This window comes from Dendrobates tinctorius, unplaced genomic scaffold (genome assembly GCF_039654945.1).
Source record: "Dendrobates tinctorius isolate UK_male_01 unplaced genomic scaffold, ASM3965494v1 ptg000089l, whole genome shotgun sequence".
Taxonomy (NCBI): Eukaryota; Metazoa; Chordata; class Amphibia; order Anura; family Dendrobatidae; genus Dendrobates; species Dendrobates tinctorius.
In genome coordinates this window covers 25,530,014-25,554,685 of record NW_027361757.1, presented here as the reverse complement: position 1 = coordinate 25,554,685, position 24,672 = coordinate 25,530,014, and the positions used below count along the sequence as shown (strand labels likewise).

Here is a 24,672-nt window from a genome sequence, read left to right as displayed (position 1 = left end):
GAAACACTTCTTTGGGTTGGCAGTTAGCCCTGCTTGTCGCAGGGAGTCTACCACTGCCTGTACTTTTGCTAAGTGGCTTTCCCAATCGGTGCTGAACACAATAATATCATCTAGATAGGCTGAGGCATAGCGGTGATGGGGACGGAGAACAATATCCATTAAGCGCTGGAGCGCCATGCAACCCAAAGGGTAACATCTTATACTGGAACAGCCCCTCAGGTGTTATAAACGCCGTCTTTCCCTTCGCCGCCTCTGTTAGGGGTACCTGCCAATAACCTTTTGTGAGGTCCAGAGTTGTAAAATACCGTGCTTGCCCAAAGTGCTCTATCAACTCGTCAACCCGGGGCATGGGGTAGGCGTCAAACTTTGAAATGTCATTGAGTTTTCTAAAATCATTACAGAATCTTAGAGACCCATCAGGCTTGGGTATTGGAACTATTGGGCTGGCCCACTCACTCTGAGACTCTTCTATAACCCCTAACTGTAGCATCATTTTTACCTCTCAGGCACTCGATATGGCTTTAGTCGGACCTTGGCCTGTGGCTCTGTGACAATGTCATGTTAGATTAGGGAGGTGCGTCCAGGGAGCTCCGAAAAAACATCTGTATTTCGGCTGATGAACACCGGACCTCCTGAACCTGTTTAGGAGACAAAGTATCTGCAATTTTTACTGCAGTTGGGCTTCTCCTGCCTCGACCCGAGGCAACGGAGCCTTTTCCATCTGAAATGCTGGCAGCGAACTATCCCCACCAAGGTGCTCTCTATCTTTCCAGGGTTTAAGCAAATTAACATGGTAAACCTGTTCTGGCTTTCTCCGACCTGGTTGGTGTACCTTGTAGTCTACTGGCCCCACCTTCTCCATGATCTCGTAGGGTCCCTGCAACCTTGCAAGAAATTTGCTATCTACAGTAGACACAAACACTAAAACTTGATCCCCAGGGCTAAAGGTTCTTACCCGAGCCTCCCGGTTATAGACCCGACTCTGTGACCGTTGTGCCGCCTCCATATGTTCCCGGACCAAAGGTAGGACTGTCTCCATTCTCTCTTGCATTTTTGCAACATGTTCTATCACACTTTTGTGGGGAGTAGGTTGGTTCTCCCAGGCCTCTTTGGCTATATCTAGTAAGCTCCGTGGATGTCTGCCGTACAATAGTTCAAAGGGCGAGAACCCCGTAGATGCCTGAGGTACCTCCCGCACTGCAAATAACAAATATGGCAATAACAGATCCCAGTCCTTCCAATCTTTGGAAACTGCCTTTTTTAACATGCTAGTCAGTGTCTTATTGAATCTTTCTACCAGACCATCTGTTTGGGGATGATAGACCAAGGTACGCAACTGTTTAACATTTAACAACCGGCAGAGTTCCTTCATAATTTTTGACATAAAGGGGGTTCCCTGGTCTGTTAAAATCTCTTGCGGAATTCCCACCTGTGAAAACATACCCATGAGTTCCTTTGCTATAAGCTTAGCTGATGTGTGGCGCAGAGGAATGGTCTCAGAATATCGGGTAGCATAGTCTAGAACTACAAGAATGTGTTGGTGTCCCCTTGCCAACTTATTGAGAGGCCCCACCAGGTCCATGGCCACTCTCTCGAAGGGTACCTCTATAATTCTGAATTTCCCCATGGTGGGACGATTAAAGGATTATCTTATCTCTTATCTTATTAAAGGATTATCTTAATTGGCAAAGGCACCAAAGGGCTCAGAAAGTGAGGCTGGGGACTGGTTACCTGGCATACTGGACAGGAGCTACAGTACCGTTTAACTTCTTCATGAACCCCTGGCCAGTAAAATCGCTGCAGAATTCGGTCGAGGGTCTTCTTCTGGCCCAAATGCCCCCCAAGTACATGCGCTAAATCCATTACCAGCCTTCGATACGTCTGAGGTACCAGTAACTGTTCTACCATTTCCCCACGTATTTTCTCCACTCGGTACAACAAATCCTGATTCAATTCAAAGCGTGGAAACACTGTATCTGCCCCAGGTTGTTGGGGTTCCCCATTGACAAACAGTACATTTTCTCTGGCCCTGGCTAAAGTGAGGTCTCGGAGTTGCGCTGTACCAAAATTATCACCTGATACATTCAAGTCTGACAACTCGGGTCCCAGCGGCAAGTCTTCCACCTCTCCAGCCAATACTTTTATGGGAGAACTCTCCCCCTCCTCCACCGAAGGGAAGGTTATTCCTACCACCAGCACTTCTTCCTCTGGGCCTCCAGGTTCATGCCCCCCTTCTGGAGAATGTAACTTGGTTGCCTCTGGTGCCGGCAGTTGCTCAGTGGACGGGACAACTGACGGCCACAGCACAGAAAACAATGGAAAGTCTCTTCCAATTATCACTTCAAAATGTAAATTAGTCACCACCCCCACCTCGTGGCACCACCTCCCTGCTGGCGTGCTGATTACCACTAGTGCAGTGGGATAGTCTTTTAAGTCTCCATGTATACACAACACCCCAATTTTCCGACCCGTATACTCGCTGGTGTGTATCCAGCTGGCTCGTACCAGGGTTACAAGACTCCCTGAGTCCAACAGGGCCACAGCCGGGTTGCCCTCTACTTCAACCCGACACAAATGTTCCATATTGGGACCTTTCGGTGTACCCATTGCACACATCGGTTCGGCATAGTGGAACTGGCGGTACCCAAAATTGGTGTCCATGGGCTCAGTCAGGTGGGGGCAATCAGCTCTCATATGACCTGGTTCCTGGCACCGCCAGCAGATTATTGGGCTCCTTACTTCCCTAGATAAGTCCTGAGTGGCCTTCCTGGGCTCCGCTTGCCGAACCAGGGGCGGGGACTTAGGGAACCTTCCTGTTACCTTTCGAGGGGTCCCTCCCTGTAACTCTTTGGGAGCCCCATACCTTTCTATGAGGTCTATCATCTGCATGGCATTAGTAGGGGATGCCTGACCGACCCATGTCTGGAGGGAGTGGGGCAACGCTCTCCAAAATTTATCAGTCACTATGCGGTCCAGTATGGCCGTGGGGGACAACACTTCAGGCTGCAACCACTTTTGTAACAGGTGCAAAAGATCGTAATACTGGGACCGGGTTGGCTTGGAGGGGGTAAACTCCCACTGGTGTACCCGATGGGCCCGCACTAACACATTTACCCCAAGGCGTGCCAGTATCTCACCCTTGACGACCGTGTAGTCCGCCCTTTGCTCTGGGGGTAGGTCGAGATACACTTTCAATGGTCCTGGGGTCAGAAACGGAGCAACGACACCTGCCCAATGGTCCTGGGGGGAGCTTCTCTCTCTCAGCGACTCCTTCGAACATCTCCAGATACACCTCCACATCGTCCGATTCTTCCATTTTAGGAATCTCTGTACAAACCGCTTTCCGAATATCCTGGATTCCCCGGTCAGCTCCTTTTGCTTGCGCTGTTGTGATATGCTGTATCAACAGCTGATTGGTTTCCTGCTGCTGCTGCATAGCCTCCTGTTGCTGCTGCCGCATGGCCTCCTGTTGCTGTCGCATGGCCTCTATGAGCGTTTTTACCGTGGCCTCCATTTCTGGAAAGTTCCCCGCCTGGGTCTCTGCCACTCGTTTCACCCAGGACATAGGCTGGGGTGCAAATCAAAAATCAAAACAGCCTGGCCTCACTGCTTGTGCCCGCAGTCAGTCCACCAATTGTAGGGATTCGCTCTGGTTAGGCAATAGCTGGGCGGCAGTAATGAGGCAACACACAGGCATAAAGTCCAATTTCAGAGGTTTTAATGTCACTCAGTAACCAGCAGCTTAACAAAACAGAAGGCAAAGCAAACACATACTCCAGTTCGGAGAACCACTGGTCCCAGACTCACCCCTTGCACAGGACGGGCGTAACTAAGCGGCTGCCAGGTCCTGCGGCATCCGCCAGGTGCCATTTCCGGGGTTCTTCCGAGTCTTGCTGCGACAGTCCTGCAGCACGGGAATCCTATATACAAGTTCCAGGCTGAGTCCACCCAAGTTCTTTTAGCTTGCAGAAACACACTCTCACTGTGGCAATCACCAACCTCCATTACATAGGGCCTAACCCCTCCCACCAGTGAGGTAGACATCACATGGGCTGATCACGTGACCCTGACATCTTCGCAGGTCCCGTCTTTAAGGAAAAACCCGGCCAAACATTAATCTGCTAGGAGAAACATATCTTCCATCCAGTAAAACACCCTTTACTGTGCCACACTAGCTATCAATCCATCTATCTATTTATCTATCATCTCTCTATCCATGTGTGCAATCCATATCTACCCCTAATGTGGCAACACTACAAGTTGATGTTCAATGTTTGTTTTACAATTTTTTCTAAAACAAAAAAAATTATTATATTTTCAAGGCTGGACAAATGTGATTGTAGTACTGAATATTGCTATTTTAATATTATTTCCTTTATTATTTAAATTAGAATGGCAACCAATGAAGAGGAGAAAGTAGCTAACTTGGTAACTATAAACGTGAAAGGAAAAAGCAAGTCGGCACTGCCAGTACTACTGCCGATGTGAGGCTGTCATATCCATACTGCTCGTGGAGGCTGAACCCCGAGATCTTGGGTGCTAGTGCAGAAAACACAATGTATAAATCCAATGAGAGGAAAGAATAGCATAGCACTCACCGATCCAACCGGCAGTCGTCAGACATTGCTCAGTCCTCCCTCTAGCCTCCCGGCAATGAAGTTTTAATGTGGATTGCTAAATAAAGCGGACTTTTTCACCTGGATCGGTGAGTGCTATGCTATTCTTTCCTTTCATTGGATTCATAACTTGGTAACTATGTTTTAAAAAAAAAAAAAAAAAAACCCCTCAAATTAAAAAACATATATGAGTGCAAGATGCGATTGCATCGGGTGTGCAGGGACATGAAGATAGGGCTAGGCTCTGTGTAGCTTGGGACACCTGCCGTCTACCCCCTGTGCTCAGTCTGACACCATGGGCACATTATCTGCCCACGCAGTGCCCTCTCTATGCCCACCCACCCCCATGCCCCAGAGGTGTGTCTAGGCTTTATGGCACCAGGGGCAAGAATTCCGTTCGACGCCCCATCCCCCAAGCACACATGCGATTTTCACACTTAGTCATGTACTGATGAGCTGCTGTTCTTAATGCTCTCAATGTTCATTGAAAAACTGCGAGAAGCAGGAAGAGAAGATCGTTGTTACAGGACCATAAGGGTGTGTGCACACGTTGCATATTCTACTGCGGATCCGCAGAGGATTTGGCCCTGTGGGTCCACAGCAGAATCTTCTGCGTTGTATAGTACCATTGTAATCAATGAGAAATTAAAAATGCTGTGCACATGCTGCGTAAAAATCCGTGCGGAAACGCTGCAGGTTCATTTCCGCAGCATGTCAATTCTTTGTGCGGATCTGCAGCGTTTTATGCAGACATTGACTTGTATTTATCCGCAGCAAAACCGCAGGTCTCAAAAAGTTCTGCGGTTTTGCTGTGGGTGAAACGCGGCAGATCGGGAAGGGGCAAGAGTGTTGGCGGATTGTGTGCGGTGACTGCGCGTGTATGGTATGTGGGAGCTGACTTGGTGTGTATGTACGTGCAGGCTATGTGTGTGTGCGGGTGTCTGCGGGGCTCATTGGGCTGTTTGGTGGTCTTGTGGGGCCTGTGCGGGGGGTTACTGTCACGCGGGGCTTAGGACAACTAAGGCAGAAATACCCGGGGCCCCTGTGGTGTCCCTTTCACTAGGGGAAACCCTGTCTGACCCTCAACCCAGGGTTTTTGCTGAAGGTGCAATGCCTGAGCCTCCACCCTTTCCTTATCTCCTGCTCAGCCCTGCACTTAACCCTCCACCCTCCACCCAGTGAGGAGACACACCACCAAAGCTCCCACACAAATAAGACAGACAGGGAGAACTTAAACTGCACTGCGCCGCACACACACAGGAATATACAGTAATGTGAACAGGGCACAACTAAACACAAATATGGGAAGGAGAAAGGATAACGACGGATCATACGACACCAGATACGAATCTCTCTCTCTGCAACACCTCCACTCCAGACCGGAACCACTTGGTATGAAAACACAAGCTATAATCGGCGACGCCCATATGCCAGTATGACTATTTAAAGACCGTGGGCGTGACTAACCTTCCAACCTGGTCTCCAGCAGGATTAACCCCCGAGAGCCTGAAGATCAAGCCGGCGCCACTGAGGCTATAGTGGCTGGAGGTGGAACTACCTCTGCCTGCCGGACGCTGTGGTGTGAACAGTGTCCGACATGACAGTACCCCGTCTTCTACGAGGGACCCCAGGGCCCTCAAGACTCATAGGACCCGGCTTGTCCGGATGACGACGGTGAAAAGAACTGACCAGCCGATCCGCATGTATGTCTGAGGCTGGAACCCAAGACCTCTCCTCCGGACCATACCCCCGCCAGTGCACCAAATACTGAAGAGTACGGCGTACTACTCGAGAGTCCACTACCTTGGCGACCTCGAACTCTAAATCGCCATCCACCATTACTGGAGGTGGCATCGGCGTCGTGTCCACCAAGTCTACCACCTTTTTCAATAAAGCCCTGTGAAAAACGTTATGTATTTTGTACACCGCAGGAAGTTCCAACCGACAAGCCACTGGGTTAATGATGGCAGAAATCCTAAAAGGCCCAATAAACCTTGGACTCAGTTTTAAAGATGGAATTTTGAGTTTTATGTTCTTCGTAGCTAACCACACCCATTCACCCACACACAGGTCCGGACCTGGCACGCGTCTACTGTCAGCCACCCGTTTGTACCTGGCACTCATGCTCAACAAACGCTGTTTCACCCGCCTCCAGACTGATGACAATTGGGCTCCTAGCTGATCCTCCTCCGGGACACCCCCGGAGTCACCCTGACGTAAGGTACAAAACTGAGGATGTTGACCGTACACACAAAAGAATGGAGACTCTCCTGATGACTCTTGGCGGTGATTATTTAACGCGAATTCGGCCAGAGGAAGGAAAGTAGACCACTCCTCCTGGTTGTCGGACACAAAACATCGTAAATACTGTTCTAGATTTTGGTTCATGCGCTCAGTTTGTCCATTAGACTGTGGATGAAACGCCGATGAGTGTGACAACTTGATCCCCAACCTTGAGCAAAAAGCTTTCCAAAACCTCGCCACAAATTGCGTACCCCTATCAGATACTATGTCAGATGGTACTCCGTGGAGTCTGACCACCTCCTTCACAAATACCTGAGCCAACGTCTTAGCATTGGGCAAAGAAGACAACGCCACAAAATGCGCCATCTTTGAAAAATGGTCAACCACCACCAGGATGACCGTGTTCCCTGCCGAGGCTGGCAAGTCAGTGATAAAATCCATGGAGATTTCTGTCCATGGCCTATTGGGTACCCCCAGAGGCTGTAGCGTGCCAGCAGGACGGGTTCGGGGTGACTTAGCCCTAGCGCACGTGATGCAAGCTGCCACGTATGAGACCACGTCCTGCCGGATTTTGGGCCACCAGAAACGACGCGATACCAGCTCTAAGGTGCCCTTCACCCCTGGATGACCAGCCAGTACCGAATCGTGGTGTTCCTTCAACACCTTAAGCCGAAGATGGAGGGGTACAAATGATTTGTTGGCGGGAAGTCCTGGTGGTACCTCCTCTTGGGCCTCGGCAATCTCCGCCTCTACCTCCGTCGTGAGAGCCGAGACCACTACCCCTTTCTGGAGGATGGGTACCAGCTCTTCCCGAGGTTCTCCCCCCGGAAAACACCTAGACAAAGCATCCGCCTTGGTGTTTTTAGCCCCGGGACGGTATGTCACAAGAAAATTGAAACGAGTAAAAAACAATGCCCAGCGAGCCTGCCTAGGAGACAGACGCTTGGCCGACTCCAGATAGAGCAGATTCTTATGGTCGGTGATAACTGTGACCTGGTGAGCCGCCCCCTCCAAGAAGTGTCGCCATTCCTCAAAAGCCAGTTTGATGGCCAACAACTCCCTGTTGCCGATATCATAATTCCGTTCGGCCCGCGACAGCTTCTTGGAGAAGTAGGCGCATGGATGCATCTCGCTCAAGGACGAGCCTTGAGACAGTACTGCCCCCACTCCCACCTCCGACGCATCAACCTCTACCACAAAAGGTTTAGACACGTCTGGTTGCACCAGAATGGGGGCTGAAGCAAAACTATTCTTCAGACGCTCAAATGCACGTATAGCCACCTCAGGCCAGTTCGCCAGATCGGCACCCTTTTTTGTCATGTCCGTGAGCGGTTTGGCGACAGTCGAAAAGTGTTTTATAAATTTCCTATAATAATTCGCAAACCCAAGGAACCGCTGGAGTGCTTTCAGACTCTCCGGCCTCTCCCATTGCAGCACCGCTTGCACCTTAGCGGTGTCCATTTTAAAACCGGCTGCGGACACAATATATCCCAAAAAGGGCAACTCCTGGACAAAAAAGCCGGATTACTTACCGGTAATGCTCTTTTAATGAGTCCACGACAGCACCCACTGGAGGTATCGGATCCGCCCATTTGGAACAGGAAACCCTACAGGAAAGATAAAAGGGGCGGTCCGCCTTTCCTCCTCAGTTTTACATTTCAGAGTACCAGAAGGACCGCCAAGGATTAGGCAATGTTCTTTTATTTTAACATCTTTCTTATCCATTATTTGGTTAATATACTTTAACTATTGATATCTTTAGGGGGGGAAGTGAGCGGGTGCTGTCGTGGACTCATTAAAAGAGCATTACCGGTAAGTAATCCGGCTTTTTACTCTTCGCCACGACAGCACCCACTGGAGAGATTCCAGAGACCATCACCTGGGTGGGACCACCGTGCCAAGGATAGTCCTGCCAAAGCTTAAGTCAGAGGTTGATGAAAGATCAAGCCTGTAGTGCTTATAGAAGGTAGAAGGGGATGACCAAACTGCCGCCTTACATATAGTTTCAATCGGAACATCTCCCTTTTCCGCCCAAGAGGTAGCCATTGCCCTGGTGGAATCCGCCCTGATGTTCCCTGGAGGATCTTCGTTTTTTGCGGAGTAGGCTAAACGAATGGCCTCTCTGATCCACCGGGAAATGGTGCTCTTCGTGACTCCATACCCCTTCTTACAGCCCTGAAATGAAACAAATAGGGCCCTGCTCTGCCTCCAACTGTTGGACCTCTCAATACATTTTAGGACAGTTCTTTTGACGTCCAGAGTATGGAACTTCTGCTCTTCCGGAGTAGAGGGATTTTTATAGAAGGTTGGGAGGAGTATCTCCTGAGATCTATGGTATTTTGTTGCCACTTTTGGCAGGTAGGCAGGGTCTGGTTTTAATACTAATCTGTCTTGGTATTCTTGGAAAAAAGGTGGATCTATTGACAAGGCTTGGATATCACCCACTCTTCTAGCTGAGGTTAGTGATACTAAGAGGGCCATTTTAAGTGCTAAGTATTTGAAGGGTATTGTGTCGATCGGCTCAAAGGGGTCTACCGTTAGGGCGTCTAAGACCAGATTTAGATCCCATGTAGGGACGGAGGGTATGTGGATTGGAGCTATTCGTTCACATGCTGTAATAAAACGAGTTATCCACTTGTTGCCTGCTATATTATGGCCATATAGTGCTCCTAATGCCGATATTTGTACTCTCAGTGTATTTACTGCTAAGCCTAAGTCTTTCCCCTTCTGCAGAAATTCCAAGATTGGGATTATCGGAACTTCTGCTGTATGAGGTACTGTATGGAATTGAAGAAATTTTTTCCATATTCTAGTGTAAATTTGGGTTGTGGACTGTTTTCTACTTTGTAGTAGTGTAGTAATTAAGGACTCCGAGAATCCTCTTGTCCTCAATAACTGCCTCTCAAATTCCACGCCGTCAAGTGCAAGCTGAGCACTTGAGGGTGGAAAAAGGGGCCTTGGGAGAGTAGATTGGCAGTCGGAAGGATCCAAGGATCTGTTATTGACATAGTCTGCAGCCACGAAAACCACGGTCTTTTTGGCCAGAACGGTGCTATTAAGATTATTCTTGCTTTGTCGTCTCTGATTTTCCGAATTACTTGAGGTAGGAGGATCAATGGAGGGAACGCATACGCTAGGTTGAAATTCCATGGAACTAAAAAGGCGTCCAGTATGTTTGGGTGATCTGACGGAGATAGGGAGGCAAATGTTTTTATCTGCCTGTTCTCCCTTGTGGCGAAAAGATCCACCTCGGGTTGTCCCCATGCGGCTACTATGTCCCTGAAGATCTTCCGATTGAGGCACCACTCTCCTTGTCGTAGAGTGTGACGGCTTAGGAAGTCTGCCTTTTGATTGCTCTCGCCTCTGATATGAAGGGCCGAGAGGGACAAAAAATAGTTTTCTGCTAAGTTTAAAATTTTTGCCGCTGAAGACATCAGAGTCTCTGATCGAGTTCCTCCTTGTCTGTTTATATATGCCACTGTGGTGGTATTGTCCGACAGGATCCTTACATGCTTCTGTTGGAGCTGCGGAAGGAAGTTGTATAGAGCATAGAACACTGCAGTTAGTTCTTTTAAATTAGATGAGTAATCACATTCCTCTTTACTCCACCTTCCCTGATAAAACCCATTCTCCATGTGGGCTCCCCAGCCCTGGGGACTGGCATCGGTGGTTACGATACAGGATGGAACTATAACCCATGGAACTCCTGAACATAAATGGTCATCGTCTAACCACCACTCTAGGGAAGTCAAGACTTCTTGTGACAGGGTTATTTTACTCTGTAAATGACCACTATGTCGCTTATCCTCCTGGAGGATCTGGTGTTGTAGCGTACGGACATGGTACTGGGCCCACCGGACTGCCGGGGTGCAAGAATTTAGTGATCCTAATAGTGACATTGCTCCTCTTAAGGATACACGTGGTTTATCTATAGCTGCTTGTATTTTTTGTTTTGTGAGGATGATTTTTACCTGGGGTAGTAGACATCTCTGGGTCAAAGAATCTAGTTGAAATCCTAGAAATGTCTGGAGAGATTGCGGATCGAGTCTGGACTTTTGGATATTGATGATCCAGCCAAGGCTCTGAAAAGAGGAGATTGCGTCAGTCACGCGTTCAGTACATTGTTTGACTGAATTCCCAATTACTAGGAAGTCGTCTAGATATGGCACAATTAGTGTGTCCTTTTGGCGAAGGTAGGCCATCACTTCTGCCATCACCTTGGTAAATATTCTTGGTGCCGTGGAAAGCCCGAAGGGCATTGCCGCGTATTGGAAATGATGAATCCTTCCCTCGACTTCCACTGCGACTCTTAGGTATTTCTGGAATCTGTTGTGTATAGGGAGATGATAATAAGCATCTTTTAAATCAATCCCTGCCATTACGCAATTTGGGAAAAGAAGCTTTATAGTGGATCTAATTGATTCCATTTTGAACTTATAATTTTTTATAAATGAATTTAGTTTCTTTAAATTAATAATGGTTCTAAATGTACCGTCTGGTTTAGACACCAAAAACAGGGGAGCGTAAAAGCCTCTACCCTGTTGTTCCTCAGGGACGTCAACTAAAACTTTTTTAGCTAGCAGGACTCGAATCTCGTCTTCGAGAGCCTTTTGCTGAAGTGAGGAATTAAGGCGAGTTATAACAAAGAACTCATAGGGAATCCGAAGGAATTCAATCTTTATTCCTTCTTTGATTATGCTCAAAATCCATGGGTTTAACGTAATTTGTTCCCATTTGGTAAAAAAAAAATTTTAATCTACCCCCAACTGGTGGGTCTAAACTTTTAATTCTTATCTCTCCTATATGTTGGCCCTCTGAAGATGGTACCCTTCTGCTTTTCGTCTTTCGTGGCCCATCTCGTTCTGTCCGATTGTCTTCTTCTCCCGAATGGCCGTCTTTTAAAGGTTTTCCTATAAAACGGAATGGGAGAATCACTGAAGGCCTTTTTCCTTTCTTTTGCCTTGGCGAGAATTTCGTCTAAGGCTTTTCCGAAGAGGAACTCACCCTCGCATGGGGTAGCACTAATTTTGGATTTTGACTGTGCATCCCCTTTCCAGCTTTTTATCCACAGCGCGCGTCTGGCGTTATTCACCAGGGCTGCCGACCTTGCTGCCAGTCTTAGGGTGTCCGCTGAAGCGTCTGCCATAAAGGCAGCTGCCCCTCTTATCAACGGGATGGCTGCACGCAGTTTCTCCCTTGACACTCTTTGCTCAATCTGCTGGTCTAATTGATCTAGCCATACCAGCATTGACCTAGCAGTACATGTGCTGGCTATTGCGGGTTTGAATACCCCGGTGGTGGATTCCCAGGACCTTTTGAGCGAAGATTCAGCCTTTCGGTCCAATGGGTCTGCTAACAATCCTGCGTCCTCGACCGGGATCGAGGTTTGTTTGGAAGTGGAGGATATGACAGCGTCCACCTTTGGTATTTTAGTCCATTTTAATAGATCTTCATCAGTGAACGGATACTTCCGTTTTGAAGCGGATGGGAGAAAACCCCTCTGGTCGTGTTTTTCCCACTCCCTTTTGATGAGATCTTTAATTGCCGGTATCACTGGAAATGATCTCCTCTTTTTCTCTGCCAATCCCGCAAACATAATGTCCTGCGCGGTCTGGGCTCCCCTTTCCTCTTCACACCCCATGGTATTTCTAACCGCTTTTACCAGGTTATCTACGCTGTCTAGTGGAAAACATGCGCGTCCTTCCACCTCCGAGGATGATGATGAGGACGTGGATGCGGAGCCTGAGTTTAACTCCTGTTCTTCCTCTGACTCTGAACTAACAATGACCTGTTTTCTATGACTGGACTCTGCGGGAGTGCTGGCGCGGTTGATGGCTTGTATTTCCTCCCTAATTATGGCTCGGATATCCTTAGAAGATATCGTCGACCCCTGCCTGGTCTCTTTAATGCATTGTTTGCAGAGTTTTTTGGGGTAGGAGTCAGGGAGAGGCTCTGAACATAATGTGCATTCTTTATGTTTTGTTTTTCCTTTTTTCTTTGACTGAAGTGGGAGGTCAAAGGTAAAGAGAGGGGGGAGGGGGGGGAGAGGAGGTTAGCTTAATAGGTAGAGCATATACTTTGCACACTCACCCAGTGAAGCTTAATACCGGTTCAGATGGCTGAGACGGTTTGGATCGGGTTTCTGCTGCCTCGCTCCTGCGGGCAGTCTCTGTCCTGGCGCTGCGGTCCCTGGTGGAGTTGCCCCCAGCTGAATCCCCTGCTGGGGTCTGCGACTCTGCGGGGGACGACATGGTTCCAACGTTGCAGCGCTGCAGCGCTGTTTTATCTATACACTTATCGTGCCCCCGGAAGTCGCCCTGTCACAGGGCGCATGCGCCGCGTCATCGCCATCTTACCCCGGAAGTTCAACCATTACTTCCGGGGTATAGGAGCGTCGGGCGCCGGCCCGCTCCCGTGCCACCGCTACTGACACGCGCGGCTCGCGCGCTCATGGCCTCACCATCCACGCTATACCCCCACCGATGGGATGGGATGGGGGGGGATCCCCCGGATGCTAGACCGGCCCGCTCCCTGGTAAGACCGGGCGGCCCTCCCCGGACCCGGCCATTACCACTATGCCACCAGACGAGGGGGGAGCCGTCAAACGGAGTCTCCCCCGACGCTGCTTCCGGACCGCAGCCCCTGCCGTTCCCGAAGAGACCGCACAGGCGGATGCATGGCCCAGGTAAGATCCTGCAGGATCCTGCTCCATTTGGAACAGGAAACCAAAACTGAGGAGGAAAGGCGGACCGCCCCTTTTATCTTTCCTGTAGGGTTTCCTGTTCCAAATGGGCGGATCCGATACCTCCAGTGGGTGCTGTCGTGGCGAAGAGTAAAAATAAACATTTTTCCAGCTTAGCATAGAGCTGGTTCTCCCGGAGCAACTGTAACACCTGCCTAACATGCTCCAAATGAGTGTCCCGATCGCTAGAATAAATGAGGATATCATCCAGGTATACAATCACAAATCTCCCCAGGACATGAGCAAATACATCATTAATAAAATGTTGGAAAACGGCAGGCGCGGTGGTCAACCCAAACGGCATAACCAGACTCTCAAAATGACCCTCAGGAGTGTTAAACGCCGTCTTCCACTCATCCCCCTGACGGACCCTTATGAGGTTATACGCCCCCCTGAGGTCCAGCTTAGAAAACCATTTGGCCCCTCTACCTGGTTGAACAAATCCGGGATCAACGGCATTGGGTAGGGATCACGGATAGTAATCTGGTTTAACTCTCGGAAATCCAGACACGGGCGTAACCCCCCATCTTTCTTCTTAATGAAGAAAAACCCCGCGGCTACAGGCGAGGACGAAGGCCGGATGTGTCCTTTGCTCAGACTCTCCGCGATGTAGTCTTTCAGAGCTTGCCTCTCAGGACCAGAAATATTAAACATCCTGGCCTTAGGTAATTTGGCCCCGGGTTTTAACCTAATCGCACAGTCATAGGCTCTATGTGGAGGCAGTTCTGAGCAACCCTTCTCAGAGAAAACATCCGCGAAATCCTGCAAAGCCTCCGGCAGGCTGGGCGTCACGGCGGACACACATGTGGCCAAGCAATTGTCTTGGCAGAAACCACTCCATTACACTATGTCCTGAGTTTTCCAATCAATTACCGGGTTGTGCCTGGACAGCCATGGAAAACCCAGGACCATTTGAGCTGGGAGATTACGGAGGACCCTACATGTAACCAACTCAGAATGTAGGACCCCAATGTGGAGTTTCACCTCTGCCACAAACTCAGTAATCTCCCCTTGAGGGAGGGGAACAGCAATAATGGTCACCACCTGTATGGGGTGAGGAAGTTTTTCCATCTTAAACCCGGCGGTGTGTGCAAACTCCTCATCTATGAGATTGGTAGCGGAACCGCTATCCACAAACACTGATATAGGTAGCTCTCTGCCGGCGATAATAACCTTGGCAGGGAGCATACATTGAGATACCATCATGGAGGATATGCATACGCTCAGTTGGGTCTCCTCCATACCATCTGAGCTTAACAGTTTTCCGCCGATGTGACCCTCTTAGGTAGTACCGGGCAAACGTTAACATAATGACCTCTTTTACCACAGTAGAAACATGCTCCGGGCTTCCGGAATCCCGGAGCGCGAGGCTGAACCTGTGCCACGCCAGCAATCTGCATAGGTTCAGGGGACTCATCTACTTCAACCACACCTGCACCTCTGCTTTCCCCCAGAGGTAGCGTCTCCTGTGCCCCCTGACGAAAACGGCGATCAATACGTATCACCAAACTCATGGCAGACTCCAATGATGCCGGAGTCTCATATATCAGGAGGGCTTGTTTCACCCTCCCTGATACCCCATGAATAAACTGGCTCCGCAGTGCTGGGTCATTCCACTGTGTGTCTACAGCCCAGCGGCGAAATTCCGAACAATAGTCCTCTGCCAAGCGCTCTCCCTGGCGGAGGGCGCGGATTTTAGATTCCGCTAGAGCCAGTCGGTCAGGGTCATCGTAAATGAGCCCGAGGGCAGAAAAAACATTATCGACCGAATGAAATGTAGCAGAGTCAGCTGGTAAGGAAAATGCCCATGCTTGGGGGTCACCACTCAGTAATGACAACACCAGCCCTACTCGCTGGGCCTCATTACCTGAGGAGATTGGCCGCATGTGGAAGTATAATTTGCAGGCCTCCCGAAATACGACAAATTTGCTGCGATCGCCTGAAAATCGTTCTGGCAGCGGAAACTTCGGCTCTGCACCGATACCTGCAGATGCCGTTTGCACCTTTGCTACTACCAGGCCCTGCTGCTGAACTGCCCCTTTCAACTCGGAGACCTGTAAGGACAGCGCCGCCAACTGGCGGGTTATGGAATCCATGGGATCCATGGACTCCTGAAAAAATGTGGCCGATTATAATGTCACGCGGGGCTTAGGACAACTAAGGCAGAAATACCCGGGGCCCCTGTGGTGTCCCTTTCACTAGGGGAAACCCTGTTTGACCCTCAACCCAGGGTTTTTGCTGAAGGTGCAAATGCCTGAGCCTCCACCCTTTCCTTATCTCCTGCTCAGCCCTGCACTTAACCCTCCACCCTCCACCCAGTGAGGAGACACACCACCAAAGCTCCCACATAAATAAGACAGACAGGGAGAACTTAAACTGCACTGCGCCGCACACACACAGGAATATACAGTAATGTGAACAGGGCACAACTAAACACAAATATGGGAAGGAGAAAGGATAACGACGGATCATACGACACCAGATACGAATCTCTCTCTCTCTGCAACACCTCCACTCCAGACCGGAACCACTTGGTATGAAAACACAAGCTATAATCGGCGCCCATATGCCAGTATGACTATTTAAAGACCGTGGGCGTGACTAACCTTCCAACCTGGTCTCTAGCAGGATTAACCCCCGAGAGCCTGAAGATCAAGCCGGCGCCACTGAGGCTATAGTGGCTGGAGGTGGAACTACCTCTGCCTGCCGGACGCTGTGGTGTGAACAGCGTCCGACATGACAGTTACCGGGCCTGTGCATGGGTGATCTGGCTGTCTGTGGGTCTGGCGGGACTGTGTGTGTGTATGTGTATACAACATATAACATACAGAATATACATATGAAATACAACACATAGCATATAGTACATACTCACCGCACCCACCTAATTCCCCGAAGCCATCGATCACCTGTAATCAAAATAAAATAATATACCAACCTATACTCACCTTTCCGCCGTAGTCCAATTAATATCGAGTGTCCCACGACAATCTCCCGTGGAGAGATGCCACATCAGCTGAGTCGACCGCTCTCCATGGGCTCCAGCAATGAAATGACAGTCACAGGTAATCCTCCACTGTGTATCCCTCTGCAGGGAAAGAGGTCCCGTAACCCTAATTCTCACGCAGCAGTGCCCTAAAGTGAGACTCTGAACTCAGGTAACCTCAGTGATGCACTGCAGGAAGCATTGTCTCCTGTAAGTCCATCACTGGGAGGCTATAGAGCGGTCACATCTGCTGATGTCACTGTTCTATAGGGGAGATCGTCGTGGGACCCTCGTTATTAATTGTACTGCGTTGGACAGTGAGTATACGGTTGGTTTATTTATTTATTTTTCTAGGAGACAGAGGGCGTCGCTTGGATCTGGGAGTTAAATAAAAAGATGAAAACCATTTTATGTTTTAGTTCTTTAAAAGACTTTATTATGTGTGTGGTTTTTTTAACCCTTTCAAAAGACTAATAATGGATAGGCGTCTTATTGACGCCTCTCCATTATTAACCGGTCTTAATGTCACCTTACAATAGCAAGGTGACATTAACCCCTTATTACCCATATCCCACCGCTACACGGGAGAGGGAACAGAGGGGTTAAGTGTCAGATTTGGCGCATCTTATTGATGCACCATTTCTGGGGCGACTGCGGGCTGGTATTTGTAGCCGGGGGGGCAATATCCATGGCCCCTTCCTAGGCTATGAATATCAGCCCGCAGCTGTCTGCGTAGCCTTTCTGGCTGTAAAATATCCAGGGTCCCCCTAATTTAATAACCAGTAAAGGCTATGTACACAGCTGCAGATATTCATAGCCTGGGAAGGGTCCATGGGTATTACCCCCTTCCCAGGCAACAAATATTGGCCCCCGGCCGTTGGCTTTGCCCCTCTGGTGCAGAAAACTGTGCGGGAGCCCACGGCATATTTTTTTCCTTTTATTTTTTTAAATATATATGGCTATATATCTTTAGATATATCTATGTACAGTATATGTCTATAGATATATCTATGGAAATATCTATAGATAGATATAGATATATACGTATAGATAGATCTAACTATCTATCCCATATTTATCTATCTATCTATCTATCTATCTATCTATCTATCTATCTATCTATCTATCTATCTATCTATCTATCTATCCCATATCTATCATCTATCTATTATCTATCTATGTATCTATCTATTTGTCTATCTGTGTGTGTAATGTAGTGTGGGTTGTCAAATTTAAAAGAGGAGGTTGTACAGAAATGACATCCAAAATCTTTATATTTGGTTAAATAACATATCTTTATTTAGCTTACAAAAACGCATACAAATCCGCATGCAAAACCACACTGAAAAAAACGCATCAAATCCGTGGGAAAAACGCATCAGGAACGCATCTAAAATGCACCTGCGTTTTCTGCCAAGAGATGGTTTTTTTGTGCGGAAAAATCCACGTGAGAACCCACACTGTGTGCACTTACCCTAAGGCCATGTGCAGACGTTGCATATTTTTGGTCTCATTTTTCTGCACAAAAACTGCAGCTGCTGGCAGAAAACGCATGGTGGAATGTCTGCGGTTTTGATGCGGTTTTAGAGCGGTTTTTTGGATGCGTTTTTGTTGCGTTTTTCAAACAATTTTCCATGCATATTCTATGCTGATTTCATGCATATTTTGTGCGGTTTTGCTTGCGTTTTTCTACCTGATTTGTCTGCCTTTTTTGAAAGCAAAAATAAAGAGAAGAAACTTTAAAATAGAAAAAAAAAATGATGTCACTTCTTAGTCCAACCTCTTTCTCCATTTTGTAATCGGCACACTTTCGTAAACATGACTGCTAACCAGAGGCGTATCTAGGCTTTCTGGCACCCGGGGCAAGAATTTGGTTCGGCGCCCCCCCTCCCCAAAGAAAAAAGGACATATGTGACTTGCACACTTAGCCATGTACCCACGAGCTACTCTCCCTAATGCTCTCAATGTTCAGTAAAAAACTGAAAGCAGGAAGAGAAGCTCGTTGTCACAAGACCATATCTATGAAAATCGCATATGAGTGAAGTGTCCATGTGATGACACTGGAACCTGCAGAGCTGAGTCCTGACATTGGAGCTTCTGAATTCTCACAATGAATGCACTGCACACTTTTAGCATTCTCCCTTGCCGATGTACAGTCATGTCAGCACAAGTATGTGATTTGTATAATTCTGGCCCCTTTCCGACTAGACGTGCCCGGCCTCGCTCTGTTCATTTTCATTGAGTGAGGCCACACGTCTAGTCAGCATGTGACCGCATGTCTGTAAATTACCGGCATGAGAGAATCCTGACAGCATTCAGTGAGCACTGTGAGAATTCAGAAGTCTGCAGTCACATAGAATGTCTGCAGACTCAGCACAAACCTGGACAACCCCTGTAATGTTCCTAACAAATAAAAACATGAGAATTAGTCAGTATCACTAATAATATTTACATCCAGGTACCTTATAGATGACGTCGTCTCTGCAGTCGTTCTCCTTTTTTTCTTCTTGTCCAGACCCCATGATGAGTTTTCTCATCCACAGCCGTCTCTGCAGACTTCCATCTTCTCCGGTCTTCTGCAGCAAATCTTCACACGATGCCCTTAAAGATAGAAGTGTCATTATAATGCTCCAAAATATTAATGTCTGCAATATACTGTCGCCTCACACTATTCCCCTCCCTCCTCATACTGTCTCCTCTATCATCCTCCTGTTCACCATACTGTCTCCTCATATATTTACCCCCTCACTCTCTATACTGTCTGCTCACACATTCCCCTGACTCCCCATACTGTGTCTGCACACATCCCATCACCCTCACTCCCCATACTGTGCCCACATAAATTCATCCGTTCGCACCCCTTACTGTCTGCACCCATCCCCCATACTGCTTCCTCATATATGCCCTCATACATACTCTTCATTTTGTGTCCTCAAATCTCCCCACACACGTTAAATACCATCCCCACTCCAAATCCACCACACACATTAAGTACCCCCCATCCCCACTCCAAATCCCCCCACACATTAAGTATCCCCCATCCCCACTCAATAATCCCTTGTCCCTACTCCCAAATCCCCCCACACATTATGTACCCCCACTCATTAACCCCCATCCCCACTAATTAACCCCATCTCCACTCATTAAACCCCATACACATTAACCCCCCCACTTATTAACCCCATCCCCACATTAACCCCCATCACCACTCATTAACCCCCACACTCATTAACGCCCCACACTTTAACCCCCCCACTCATTAACCCCATCCCCACTTTAACCCCATCTCTACTCATTAACCCCCATCCCCACATTAACCCCCATCTCCACTCATTAACCCCCATCTTCACTCATTAACCCCCATCTTCACTCATTAACCCCCCCACTCATTAACCCCCATCTCCACATTAACCCCCTCACTTTAACCCCCATCCCCACATTAACCCCCATCTCCACTCAATAACCCCCCACTCATTAACACCCATCCCCACATTAAACCCCATCTCCACTCATTAACCCCCCACTCATTAACACCCACACTTTAACCCCCACTCATTAACCCCCCGACTCATTAACCCCCATCCCCACTCAATAACCCCCCCACTCATTAACACCCCCCATCTCCCATCTTCGGTGGTTCTTCAGCTCCACAGAGGAGCACACTTACCACCAGCGTTTGCTCTGGGCGCCGGGGAGTGACGTCAGCAGCGTGATCACATGACATGATCACGCTGCTGACGTCGCTCTGACCTGGCGGTCAGAGCTAATTGTACAGGCGTCTGTATAGACGCCAGTACAATTGTTCCCTGGGAGCCGGCGCGGCCTCCTTCTCTGCGGACCGCTGCTTTAGGCGGCCCGACTGCGCCCCCCTGCTGGCTGCGCCCGGGGCAACTGCCCCGGCTGCCCCCCCCTGGATACGCCACTGCTGCTAACATTGAAAATGATCGGAGTGAACAACGAAGCACACAGCATGGCGAAGAACATGGTGAAACTAATGTATGGCTATGCAGGCCACAACGCCTCCAAGCTTTGGGAGTATTGCTTGATTATCTGAATCAGCAAAGACTCCAGGTAAGCAACACTATATGTAAAAATATTGTTTGTGAGTCCTCATCACACATAGTGAGATGGCTAGCCACATTGCTGAAACATCACAGCTGTTGTGATGCAACAGCGACGTCGCCAGCCATCTTGCTACATGCGACGGATATGGGCGACCGTCCCCCTGCTGGATATTGCGGATTGAGCTTCAATGTCCTGTCCATTTTTTGATCGCTGTTGTTCAGCTGGCCTCATGCATTGCTATGTTTGCTGCCAATGAGCCACTGCGATGGTGACGCAGAATTCAAGGACGCAGGCGGGAGTCGTCAGATTAGCTGCTGTGTGACAAGGTCCCAATGACCGCTGAGGTTACGGCTTGCCGTATAGTTGCTGTGTAATTGAATAGATCTGCCTGTTTGACAGCTAGTGACCATGTAGCGACGTACCACCCATCTTTTGGTCACATCGTTTTCGTCAGCGCTGGAGCGTCGCAGACTGTAACGGGACCTTAACCCAGATTTTTTTATCTTACTTGCAGGCCAGAAAGAGAACCAGAAGAATGTGGGTCCACCCCATTGTGGCAGAACATACAGGAAAGGGTCACTTTCGTGTGCTATACCAAGATTTGAGAAGGTAAGTTACCCATATGTGACGAGAATTTGTTATGTAAAACTTTGGTAAGTACAATAAATCTGTATCTGATGTAACTTAATATTTTTTTTAACAGATATCACAAGAAATTTGTGTCCTTTTGCCGGCTCACCATCCCGGCATTTGACCGGCTACTGAGCATAATGGGAGAAGACCTTACGTATGTGGACACAGTGATGAGGAAGTCCATCTCTGCTGAGGAAAGGCTGCTCATCACCTTGCAGTAAGTATAAGTGCAGTAAGTACTGTTTCATTTTTGTGGTTTTTTGGCATCCTAGGCCTTTTCATCCTGTCAGTGTCACTGGTACATGTGGTCACACTTTTCACATGTCCTGGAGACACTGCCACACGTACACCCAATTCAATGATTGGGTCTATGCACATGTCAGCGTGGTGTCATGAAATGTGTGTACGTGCAGGTGCTGAAGATGCTCTCGCCCCAGCTCAGCTGCCAATTGGCGCAAACCGGTCATAATGAGAGATGTCTTTTGCACCTGCTGCGGCAAAACCATATTACTAGACTGGGCCCCCCCCATTTTTGCCCAACCAAAATTAGTATTGTTATTGTTGGACTTGGGATTTAAGAACACCATTTATGAATGTTGTCCAAAACCATAAATGGCGGTGTTTCCAGCTTTTAGTGCCATTCATATCTAATTAACTTTTTTTTTTTCATTTACAGATTTTTGGCCACAGGAGAGAGCTATACATCCCTACACCTCCAATTTAGAGTTGGTAAATCCACCATCTCTCAAATTGTGAGGTGCACATGTAACGTGATCTGGCAGAAATTGCAGCCCATGGTGATGCCTTCCCCAACCGAGGAGACTTGGCTGCAGGTTGCAGCAGGCTTTCAGTCTGTGGCCAATTTCCCAAACTGCATCAGTGCAGTTTATGGTAAACATGTACGAGTTCAGAAGCCACCACTATCAGGATCACGCTTCCTTAATTATACGAAGTATTTTTCTGTGGTCCTGATGGCGGTGGCTGATGCACATTACAAATTTGTTGCCATCGACGTTGGTGCCTATGGTAGTACTGGGGATTCTCGGGTGTTGCGAACGTCACAGATTGGTCAGCAAATTCTTCAAGATGGCGGAACGCTCCCAGCCCCAAGACCTTTGCCGGGTTCCACACATCCAGTGCCCTTTGTGATGGTATCGGATGAGGCCTTTCCCTTAATGATCACCCTGCTGTGCCCATACCCACGGAAGGGACTGAATGCCCGGCGGAGGATTTTTAATTATCGGCTGAGTCGTGCACGCAGATATGTGGAATGCACCTTCGGGATCATGTGTAGTCAGTGGAGGATCTTTCACACTGCCATCCAGTTGGATACTGACACCGTTGACACTGTGATTAAGGCATGCTGTGTACTCCACAACTATGCTCGGGAGTACAGCACTGACATAGATGTGGAGTACCAGCAGCCAGTAATTAATCCAGTGACCAACGTCTGTCAGGGAAGGCCATCAAACAACGGTGTGAGTGTGAGAGAAGCCTTCACTGAATATTTCATGAGTCCTGAAGGCGCCGTGCACTGGCAATACTCCTGTGTCGGTGAAGAGCAGCCGGACCAGCAGAGGAGGGAAGAAAACTGATGTGAAGACAAAGACAATTGCGACAAATTTGAGTTTCTGTATCCCAAAAACAATGTTATATACCCCTTATGCTATTTTTCCACAAATAATAATAAAACAAATTGAAAATATGAATTTATTATAAAACCAATAAAGACTTTATGACCAGCATAGTCTTTTTTTTTTAAAATTATATAATCTTTAAACAACAAAGAAAAGGTGCAACAAACATGAGTGTTGTCCAAATATGGCATCACAAACCGTTGTCAGCAGGTCTGTTGTCAGCAACGCAGAACTTGTGAAGTTAATGGAGGACTTTGCCATCCAGGACCTGCCTTATGCCCTAAACTAGTTGAGCAGGATGTAATCTGGGTTGTAAGTCATGTGTTCCGAGTTAACATCTCCATAATACGAATAGTTAATGGGAGGACGCTGATATCGTTGGTCATCACGCTGTTGTGGTGGTGGTGGCATTGGTGGTTGTGGAGGCGGCAATGATGGTGGTGGACGCCTTGCATGAACACTTTGTGTGGCCCCCATTACAATATCAGCTAAAGGTGCGATCGGCGAAGGGTCTTCAAATTCTGACAATATTGCATTAACTATTGTCATAAACTTAGTCTGCCTTTCCGCTGACAGTAACCGAGCTTTGCTGGCTATGCTGGCACCAAAAAAATCCAAGTGATCTTCCCTGGAAGATTTATTTATTAGATCTATGGTGTCATTAACCCTTTTTGTAGTCTGATCCATTTTTTTTTTGCCTTTGCTTTTTTTGGCCAGTGGCTCGGTTACTGTCAACGGATTGGCAGCTGGTTGACTGTTTGGGGCAGGAGTATTTTGGTTCTCTGAACAAGATGCCGTCCCTGAAGATGACGCAGCCGACGCTACACCTGATGTACTTGGAGACTCAAGTTCACAGAATGAAGACCCATCCATTGAATCTGTGGATCCTGTGGCCTCTTGGCTGGCATCTTCAGGAGGAGGCGAAATGTTGCCATCAGTGCTGTGATAAAAAAAAAATAACAGAGTTTTCAGTGATAATTATAATTTTAGTCATCATAACAACATTGAAATTATATCTAAATATTCACCTCCTCAAAGTCCTGCTGGTTAGCAAGAAACACATATCTTGATACAGGCTGAATTTAATTTTGGCCGGTGAAGACCCACTGGTGCCAATCTTTAGATTGTATTTTTTGAAACCGATCTCTCACCGATCTCCAGCGTTGCTTCACATCACGAGCTAAAATTGAAAGAACAAACACATTATGATCCGTGCAATACGTTGAAAAATGACGATTTGGTCTGTCTAACCAACATACAAAAAATTACTTACTAATTTTCTGCTGCAGGGCACCGGTGTACCCATCAAATTCAGAATACAGCTGACGGCAGATTCTGGACCAACACATATCACGTGTATACTTGTCTTTGTAGGCCTCATCGGCCGGGTCCCAGATAGCGGGCATGTCTCTTATCTGTAATTGATAAGAATATGTTATTTATATCTTCATATTTAGTTTGTTAGCATACACAAAATGTCATACACACACACACACACTCACGTACACACACTTCCCTCACGATGTGATAGCATCGGGCACACCTATCCGTCAACTCCTGGACAGTCTGAGTTGCAACGTAAAATTGGTGGATGGAGCAAGACATGATGTCCCAGGGTGTCAATCAGATTATGGGGAATGGACGGTCCAGGCCATGGCTTTACTGCCTTCATCTATCAGGAACTGCTGACACACTCCAGCCACATGAGGTCTGGCATTGTGGAACCTATAGCCGACTGCACCTGGAGGG

At 48.0% G+C, this 24,672-nt stretch overlaps 1 protein-coding gene across 1 annotated transcript in view; it reads left to right on the top strand.

The window, feature by feature from the left end:
- LOC141098285 (uncharacterized) overlaps positions 1 to 22,881 on the top strand; it is an 89,861-nt gene extending 66,980 nt beyond the window's left edge. The window contains exons 4-6 of the mRNA XM_073585946.1: positions 21,168 to 21,262; positions 21,357 to 21,503; positions 21,963 to 22,881. Coding sequence (XP_073442047.1) covers positions 21,168 to 21,262; positions 21,357 to 21,503; positions 21,963 to 22,881 — 1,161 coding nt within the window. The remainder of the gene's footprint in view (positions 1 to 21,167; positions 21,263 to 21,356; positions 21,504 to 21,962) is intronic.
- Positions 22,882 to 24,672: the final 1,791 nt, after the last annotated feature.